A 10000-nucleotide genomic window follows, 5' to 3' on the forward strand; every position below is an offset into this window, starting at 1 on the left:
CCCCAACACACACAGACAGGTTTATGATCTGATTCCTCCCTCCCTCCCACACACACACGGTGTGCGTGGTTGTGTTTGTGTGTGTGTGTGTATCTGTGCTTGTGCGTGTGTTTGAATGCGCATGTGCTTGCGTGTGCGTGTGTGTCCCATCTACAGACCACTAGAGGGTAATATGGTGCTGATTTAACAGATGTAGTATTTATATTATATATAGTGTATTATATAATAGTATGCTATTTAGAATAAAAACCAGTGTGTGTGCGTGTGTGTGTGTAGCTGTGTGCGTGTGGATGTGCGTGTGTGTACCAGGAAAGCACACAGCATGAAGAAGCTGATGAAGTAGACGATGGCGAAGGAGGAGCCGCAGGTGAACTCCTCCCCGGGGGCGTAGTCCGACTCCGGGTCGCAGCGCTTCCCCGGGAGGCTGGACAGCATGATCTCCTGCCACGCCTCGCCGTAGCACACCTGGGACAGGGGGACGACACACCTTAATACACACACTGTCATAGAGAGGGAGGAGAGGGGAGGAGGGAGGGGGGAGGGAGAGAGAGGGGGAGGGAGGAGGAGAGAGGAGGAGAGAGGAGAGAGGAGAGAGGAGGAGAGAGGAGAGAGGAGGGAGGCTGGACAGCATGATCTCCTGTCACGCCTCGCCCGTAGCACACCTGGGACAGGGGGATGATACACCTTAATACATAGAGAGAGGAGAGAGGAGAGGAGAGGGGAGAGGAGGAGAGAGGGGGAGAGGAGGGAGGGGAGGAGAGAGAGGGGGAGAGGAGGGAGGGGAGGAGAGAGGAGGGAGGAGAGAGAAGAGGAGAGAGGAGGAGACAGGAGGGGAGATGAGAGAAGAGAGGAAATAGGAGAGGAGAGAGAGGAGAGGAGAGAGGAGGGAGGAGAGGAAATAGGAGAGGAGAGAGGAGAGAGGAGAGGAGAGAGGAGGGAGGAGAGGAGAGAGGAGGGAGGAGAGAGGACTAGAGACCTGAAAAGTAGAAGCACTGCCTGGGGGAACGTTTGGAAGTTGTTGTTCCTGTTGATCTGAGTATGAGCCTGCATGGCCACTTTCCGAAGGTCTGGAGGGGGGGAGAGAGAGAGAGAGAGAGAGAGAGAGAGAGAGAGAGAGAGAGAGAGAGAGAGAGAGAGAGAGAGAGAGAGAGAGAGAGAGAGAGAGAGAGTGAGAGAGAGAGAGAGAGAGAGAGAGAGAGAGAGAGATAAAGTAAAGTTAGTATCTACAGACCACTAGGGGGCAGTACAGTGCTGTATTAACAGATATAGTATGTATATCATCCATAGTATATTATATAATAGTATGTTATTTATAATTATTTAGAATAATAACCTGCATGCCGACGACGGCATAGATGAAGAAGATCAGAGCGATGAGCAGAGCGACATAGGGCAGTGCCTGCAGACAAAATACGACAGATTAAATCTAATATCTCATAAAATCTCATACGTTCATAGGTAAAATGGTGAACGGACTGAACTCCTACAGCGCTCTCTAGCCAGTGGCCCTCACAACGCTTTACAACAGGACATTCACCCATTCATACGCCACAGCCAGCTCGTCAGGAGCTGCTAGGGTGAGGTATAAAGTGGGATACGGAGATATGCTTGTTAAAGGACAGCCTTTTCAGAACATTGCTGTAGAGGTCAATGGGGTACGCAGATATGCTTGTTCAAAGACAGCCTTGTCAGACCATTGCTGTAGCGCTACCATCTGGCCAACAGTGTGACCCTCCCCCATACGGGTGGGTTTCAAACAAAGCCACTGGCCACTGATGTAGGTACAGCGCCTGGCCCCCTCATATGCATAATACTGCAATGCAATGTTTCTACTATGGAAGACAATCTGCACGTCTGACCTGCAGTGATTTGATGAAGGTCCAGAGAAGGGTGCGAATGCCCTCCCCTTTGCTGAGCAGCTTGACCAATCGCATCACTCGAAACAGACGAAAGAAAGTGATTGACACACGGGAGCTGTCTTCTCCGCTCTGAGGGGAAAACCACAATATATACATCAAATAATAATCACGACATTATAAAACATAATATAGCACAAAATAATCTGTGCGTTTGTAGACTGACCACAACCTTGTTGTGTTGTTACTGAACCTCGTTTTGAATAAGGGACTATTCAGAACACATCGTAAATCTTTGGAGATTAATATTAAGTGAATTCACATTAACAGGATCTATTCTACTGAGAGGTCAGGAGGTCAAGAGACAGAATGTTGGAGTGATGATAGAGGAGAGACAGATGGATGGAGGGTGATAGAGAGACAGAATGATGGAGGGATGATAGAGAGACAGGATGATGGAGGGATGATAGAGGAGAGACAGAATGATGGAGTGATGATAGAGGAGAGACAGATGGATGGAGGGTGATAGAGAGACAGAATGATGGAGGGTGATAGAGGAGAGACAGAATGATGGAGTGATGATAGAGGAGAGACAGATGGATGGAGGGTGATAGAGAGACAGAATGATGGAGGGTGATAGAGAGACAGAATGATGGAGGGATGAGAGAGGAGAGACAGAATGATGGAGGGATGAGAGAGGAGAGACAGAATGATGGAGGGATGACCGAGGAGAGACAGAATGATGGAGGGATGACCGAGGAGAGACAGAATGATGGAGGGATGAGAGAGGAGAGACAGAATGATGGAGGGATGACCGAGGAGAGACAGAATGATGGAGGGATGACCGAGGAGAGACAGAATGATGGAGGGATGAGAGAGGAGAGACAGAATGATGGAGGGATGATATTACTCACGCTGAATTCTGTGACCACAATGTCGACTACACTGCCAACAACAATCAGAGCGTCAAAGGAGTTCCAGGCATCCATGAAGTAGTGCTGAAAACAAATCAACACAAATAAATGATAAACGATGGTGATAAAGTGGTGTGAACACAACTAAACATGATAATGTAGTGTTAACACAAATAAACATGATAACGTACTGTGAACACAAATAAACAGGATAACGTAGTGTGAAAACAAATAAACAGGATAACGTAGTGTGAAAACAAATGGACATGATAACGTAGTGTGAACACAAATAAACAGGAAACGTAGTGTGAACACAAATAAACAGGATAACATAGTGTGAACACAAATAAACAGGATAACATAGTGTGAACACAAATAAACAGGATAACGTAGTGTGAACACAAATAAACAGGATAACATAGTGTGAACACAAATAAACAGGATAACATAGTGTGAACACAAATAAACAGGATAACATAGTGTCAACTAGTGAGATACATGTATATATATATGTGTTCTGATGATTGGTGCTATTAGATACTGTATCCTCACCCTGAGTCTGAGAGCCAGGAGTTTGAGCAGCATCTCCACGGTGAACAGCCCGGTGAACACCATGTTCAGGATGTCCATGATGTGGCTGAAGGCCTTGGACTGTTCATAATGCTGAGGGACAAACGGACAGTCAGGCCACAGACACTGGGACACCGACACACCTGGTACCCCCTGGGCCCTGATGACCGCTACACCTGGTACCCCCTGGGCCCTGATGACCGCTACACCTGGTACCCCCTGGGCCATGACGACCCCTACACCTGGTACCAACTGGGCCCTGATGACCCCTGACCCCTACACCTGGTACCACCTGGGCCCTGATGACCCCTGACCCCTACACCTGGTACCACCTGGGCCCTGATGACCCCTGACCCCTACACCTGGTACCCCCTGGGCCCTGATGACCCCTGACCCCTACACCTGGTACCCCCTTGGCCCTGGTGACCCCTGACCCCTACACCTGGTACCCCCTTGGCCCTGGTGACCCCAACACCTGGTACCAACTGGGCCCTGATGACCCCTGACCCCTGCATCTGGGCCCTGATGACCCCTGACCCCTACACCTGGTACCCCCTGGGCCCTGATGACCCCTGACCCCTACACCTGGTACCACCTGGGCCCTGATGACCCCTGACCCCTACACCTGGTACCACCTGGGCCCTGATGACCCCTGAAACCTACACCTGGTACCACCTGGGCCCTGACGACCCCTGACCCCTACACCTGGGCCCTGATGACCCCTACACCTGGTACCACCTGGGCCCTGATGACCCCTGACCCCTACACCTGGGCCCTGATGACCCCTGACACCTACACCTGGCACCACCCGAGCCTCACCTGTATGGCCAGTGTGACGGTGTTGAGCAGGATGAGGACGAACATGACGTACTCGAAGCAGGTGGAGTTGATGATGGACCAGAACTTGTACTGGACGGGGTTCTTGGGGATGTAGAGCATGAGGGGCTGGGCCTTCAGGGCGTACTCCACGCACTGCCGCTGCACACACATCACACCACGTTACCACGAGGACATAGTTAACAACACTAGTTACCATGACGACACATCTAACCATACAAGTTACCATGACAACAAGCTAACGAAAACACACACAGCACACCACGTTACCATGACCACACAGCTAACCTCTATTTACCATGACAACACAGCCTATCACAACATGCTACCGTGACAACACAGCTGACCACACTAGTTACCATGACCACACAGCTAACCGAACGAGTTACCATGACAGCACACCTAATCTCTACGGGTTACTGTGACAAAACAGTTAACCAAACTAGTTAGCATGACGACACAGCTAATCTCTACACGTTACTATAAGAAAACAGCTAACCAAACTAGTTACCATGACGATACATCTAACCATACAAGTTACCATGACAACAAAGCTAACGAAAACACGTCACCAAGAGGGGACAGCCGACAACGGTAGTCACCGTGACATTCTTGTCCCCTCACCTGGTTCTTGTCCCCTGACCTGGTTCTTGTCCCCTCACCTGGTTCTTGTCCAGCTCACAGTTCTTGTACTCCTGCTCCCCCTGCTCCCTGAAGGTGATGATGACGAAGCCCACGAAGATGTTCATCATGAAGAAGGCGATGATGATGATGTAGACGATGAAGAAGATGGAGATCTCCACGCGGTAGTTGTAGATCGGACCCGAGTTCTCCCCGTTCGCATCGATGGCCTTGTACAGCAGGCTGGAGACGGGCAGACGGACAGGTCACAGTTAGAGAGACAGGTAACAAGATAAGTAGACAGACACACAGGGCGTGGAGAGACAGGTACAAGACCAGGTCAGGCGGAGAGGAAAACAGTGAGAGAGACAGGTAACACAGGTAGAGAGACAGACGGGTGAAACAGACAGACAGACGAAATGTGGAGAGACAGACAGGGACTCACGCGGGCCAGCCCTCGAAGGTGGACACGGTGAACAGAGCCATCATGCCCATCAGCACGTTGTCGAAGTTGAAGTCGCTGTTGAGCCAGAACCTCTCCCTGACCATCGGGTGGGTCACATCGCCGTCCTTATACACCACGAAGGAGCCCCTACACATACATTACACACACACACACACACACACACACACACACACACACACACACACACACGCACGCACGCACACACACACACGCACGCGCACACGCACACGCGCACACACACGCACGCACGCACGCACGCGCACACGCACGCACGCACACACACACACACACACACACACACACACACACACGCACGCACGCACGCACGCACACACGCACACACACACATTATAAACCAAAAAGGAGCTCCTACACACACACACACACATTATACACACACACATTATGCACAAACACACACATTATAGGGGTGTGGTCATACTTGCACTCTTCTGGCGTGTGTTTGGCCTCGTCAGTGCAGCGGAAGAACTTCCCCTGCAACACAAAACACTGTCACCCTCTCTCTAGAACACATACACGCTCTATGTCTCTCGACCTGTCACTCTCTCTCTCTCTCTCTATATTACATACACGCTCTCTCTCTCTCTCCCAGTGTAAACCTATGTCTCTCCGTCTCTCTCTCTCCCAGTTTTTGTGTGTCTCTCTCTCTCTCTCTCTCTCTCTCTCTCTCTCTCTCTCTCTCTCTCTCTCTCTCTCTCTCTCTCTCTCTCTCTCTCTCTCTCACAGTGTGAGTGTCTCTCTCTCTCTCTCTCTCTCTCTCTCTCTCTCTCTCTCACAGTGTGAGTGTCTCTCTCTCTCTCTCTCTCTCTCCCAGTGTAAACCTATGTCTCTCTGTCTCTCTCTCTCTCCCAGTGTATACCTATGTCTCTTGGTCTCGTTCTCCCAGTGTAAGCCTATGTCTCTCGGTCCCTCTCTCTCTCCCAGTGTAAGCCTATGTCTCTCGGTCTCTCTCTCTCCCAGTGTAAGCCTATGTCTCTCGGTCTGTCTCTCTCCCAGTGCATACCAATGTCTCTTGGTCTCGTTCTCCCAGTGTAAGCCTATGTCTCTCGGTCTGTCTCTCTCCCAGTGCATACCAACGTCTCTTGGTCTCTCTCTCCCAGTGTAAACCTATGTCTCTCGGTCTCTCTCTCTCTCTCCCAGTGTAAGCCTATGTCTCTCTGTCTCTCTCTCTCCCAGTGTAAGCCTATGTCTCTCGGTCTCTCTCTCTCTCCCAGGGTTGGTGTCTCTCTACCTTAAACAGCTGGACTCCGATGCAGGCGAACATGAACTGCAGCAGCGTGGTGACGATCATGATGTTCCCGATGGTCTTGATGGCCACGAACACACACTGGACTACATGCTGCAATCAGACAACACACCTTAATACACACATAGTGTCACGCACAACGCACCTTAGTACACACATAGTGACACACACAACGCACCTTAATACACACATAGTGACACACACAACGCACCTTAATACACACATAGTGACACACACAACGCACCTTAATACACACATAGTGACACACACAACGCACCTTAATACACACATAGTGACACACACAACGCATCTTAATACACTCATAGTAACACGCACAACTCACCTTAATACACACATAGTGACACACACAACAGACCTTAATACACACATAGTAACACACACAACACACCTTAATACACACATAGTGACACACACAACAGACCTTAATACACACATAGTAACACACACAACGCACCTTAATACACACATAGTAACACACACAACGCACCTTAATACACACATAGTGACACACACTGGACTACATGCTGCAGCCAGACAGCAGACCTTAATACACACATTATGACACACACAACCTTAATACACACAGCGACACACACAACGCACCTTGAGGCCCTTGGCCCGGTTGATGGCCCTCAGGGGCCTCAAGACTCTCAGGACTCTGAGGATCTTCACCACTGAGATGGCACTGGAGCTGCATCAGCCAATCACAAGGCAGAACCCCACGATGACATACATCTTCTAGCCAATCACAAGGCAGAACACCACGATGACATACATCTTCTAGCCAATCACAAGGCAGAACACCACGATGACATACATCTTATAGCCAATCACAAGGCAGAACACCACAATAACATACATCTTCTAGCCAATCACAAGGCAGAACACCACAATGACATACATCTTCTAGCCAATCACAAGGCAGTCAACGATCTATATATATTCTTGTCAACTAAATATATATCTACTAGTCAACTATCTAAGTATCTATAATCTAGTCCAAGATCGTATGAGGTTGAACCAGTATAAATACATATAATATATCCAGTATTTAACTCATATATATCTAGAATATATATCCAGTCCATGTAGTATTTGTACAGTAGTACGTACTGTAGGAAGAAGGAGACCAGGGACACGCTGACCACCAGCAGGTCCAGCAGGTTGAACCAGTTCCTACAGAAGGAGCCCTGATGGAGGAACGCCCCGTGGACCATCATCTGGGGAGAGACCAGCGTCAATACACAGGGTGCTGAGGAGAGACCGGCGTCAATACACAGGGTGCTGAGGAGAGACCAGCGTCAATACACAGGGTGCTGAGGAGAGACCGGCGCCAATACACAGGGTACTGAAGAGAGACCAGCGTCAATACACAGGGTACTGAAGAGAGACCAGCGTCAATACACAGGGTACTGAAGAGAGACCAGCGTCAATACACAGGGTACTGAAGAGAGACCAGGGTCAATACACAGGGTGCTGAGGAGAGACCAGCGTCAATACACAGGGTACTGAAGAGAGACCAGCGTCAATACACAGGGTACTGAAGAGAGACTGGCGTCAATACACATGGTACCAAAGAGAGACCAGCATCCATACACATGGTACCAAAGAGAGACCAGCATCCATACACATGGTACTGAAGAGAGGCCATTATATTCAAAGTACCATAGAGAGACTAGTATCAATCATAGTACTATAGAGAGACCGGTATACACATGGTACTATAGAGAGACCAGTATATGCACAGTAATATGGAGAGAACAGTATCAATACATAGTACTATATAGAGACCAGTATACACATAGTACTATAGAGAGACCAGTATCAATACACATGGTACTATAGAGAGACCAGAATGATACTGGTGTGTACCAGTGTAAAATGGTGTGTACTGGTATATAGTGGTGTTTACTGGTGTATACTGGTGTGTCCTGGTGTGTACCAATGTAAACTGTTATAAATAGGTGTTTACTGATATAAAGTGGTGTTTAGTGGTGATTACTTGTGTGTACTTGTGTGTACCAGTGTAAACTGGTGTCGACCAGTGTAAACTGGTATAAACTGGTGTTAACTGTGTATACTGGTGTAGTTTCCTAACCTTGAGGAGGATCTCCACGGTGAAGATGGAGGTGAAGGCGTAGTCAGCGTAGCCCAGGATCTGGAACCCATCACACACCAGGTATTCATACACAGCTCATAGACAAATAAATATATATATATATATATATATATATATATATATATATATATATATATATAACAATGTATTCCTGAATTATCAAGCAATCATTCAGAGTCGATACCTTATTAACAACTCAAATCAGTATATACAGTATGTATTTATGTATATATGTACACATTATACATATATAATATCCAAATATATATACATATATATATGCATGCATACATGCCTGTATGATTAAAAGGGTTGCTAATGTTTGATTAAAGGAGTTATAACGAGTGGTTAAAGAAGTTTTAACGAGTGATAAAAGGGGTTATATAACGTTTGATTAAAGGGGTAATAACGTTTGATTAAAGGGGTAAAACATTGGCCATCATCGTGCGTACGTTGTTCCTGAAGGAGTGAGCTCTGATTGGATCCTCTGCAGCCAATGAACAGCTGCTGAGGATGATGAAGACGAGGATGAGGTTGGTGAAGATGTGGTGGTGGATCAGGACGTGGCAGCCCCGGCGGATACTAGAGGGACACAAGAGATGGAGAGATGGAGAGAGATGAGACACACATTTTTAATACAATAACAGGTTTCCACATGCAATGATTTGGCGGTTAAGGCCGATTATGTTTGTCGGGTTTGAGTCGTCGCGTAGATTCAAGTTCCATCAAATTCCTCGACAAAAGGTTACTTAGAGGTCACCTCCTCTATCAGAGGTCACCACTCTATGTGGTCAGACCGTCAAAATGAGTTAACAGGGTTTGACCTGGGGCCCAGGGGTCGTGACCTTGGTTCCAGGGGTTGTGACCTGGGGCCAAGGGGTCGTGACCTGGGGCCAGGGGTCGTGACCTGGGGCCAGGGGTCGTGACCTGAGGATCTAGGGGTTGTGACCTAGAATCCAGGTTGTGACCTGGGGACAGGGGTTGTGACCTGTGGTCAGGGGTCGTGACCTGGGCCCAGGGGTCGTGACCTGAGGGTCTGGGGGTTGTGACCTGGAATCCAGGTTGTGACCTGGGGGCAGGGGTCGTGACCTGAGGGTCCAGGGGTCGTGACCTGGGGTCAGGGGTCATGACCTGGGGTCCAGACTCACGGGTTGGTCTTGCTGAAGCAGAAGAAGGCGCTGCCCTCAGGGATTGGTAGGACCTTCTCTTTAGGAGGAGTCAGGTCCGCTATGTTCAGCGGGGCGACCGTATCTGGGGAGGTAATGTAGGATATATCACATAAACATGTGATATAATATATGATATATAACGTATACATGTGATATAATA

General features: G+C 48.5%; 1 protein-coding gene across 1 annotated transcript in view; it reads right to left on the reverse strand.

The window, feature by feature from the left end:
* Window positions 1-10000, reverse strand: part of cacna1fb (calcium channel, voltage-dependent, L type, alpha 1F subunit) — a 21493-nt gene that overhangs the window by 406 nt on the left and 11087 nt on the right. The window contains exons 18-32 of the mRNA XM_060060098.1: window positions 9820-9922; window positions 9124-9253; window positions 8651-8710; window positions 7666-7772; window positions 7156-7243; window positions 6517-6624; window positions 5707-5759; window positions 5244-5390; window positions 4840-5041; window positions 4160-4318; window positions 3323-3433; window positions 2771-2854; window positions 1860-1988; window positions 1334-1399; window positions 307-465 (exon numbers count right to left, since the gene is read on the reverse strand). Of these exons, the coding sequence (XP_059916081.1) occupies window positions 307-465; window positions 1334-1399; window positions 1860-1988; window positions 2771-2854; window positions 3323-3433; window positions 4160-4318; window positions 4840-5041; window positions 5244-5390; window positions 5707-5759; window positions 6517-6624; window positions 7156-7243; window positions 7666-7772; window positions 8651-8710; window positions 9124-9253; window positions 9820-9922 (1706 nt within the window). The remainder of the gene's footprint in view (window positions 1-306; window positions 466-1333; window positions 1400-1859; window positions 1989-2770; window positions 2855-3322; window positions 3434-4159; window positions 4319-4839; window positions 5042-5243; window positions 5391-5706; window positions 5760-6516; window positions 6625-7155; window positions 7244-7665; window positions 7773-8650; window positions 8711-9123; window positions 9254-9819; window positions 9923-10000) is intronic.

The sequence above is a fragment of the Gadus macrocephalus genome, chromosome 1 (genome assembly GCF_031168955.1).
Source record: "Gadus macrocephalus chromosome 1, ASM3116895v1".
Lineage (NCBI taxonomy): Eukaryota > Metazoa > Chordata > Actinopteri > Gadiformes > Gadidae > Gadus > Gadus macrocephalus.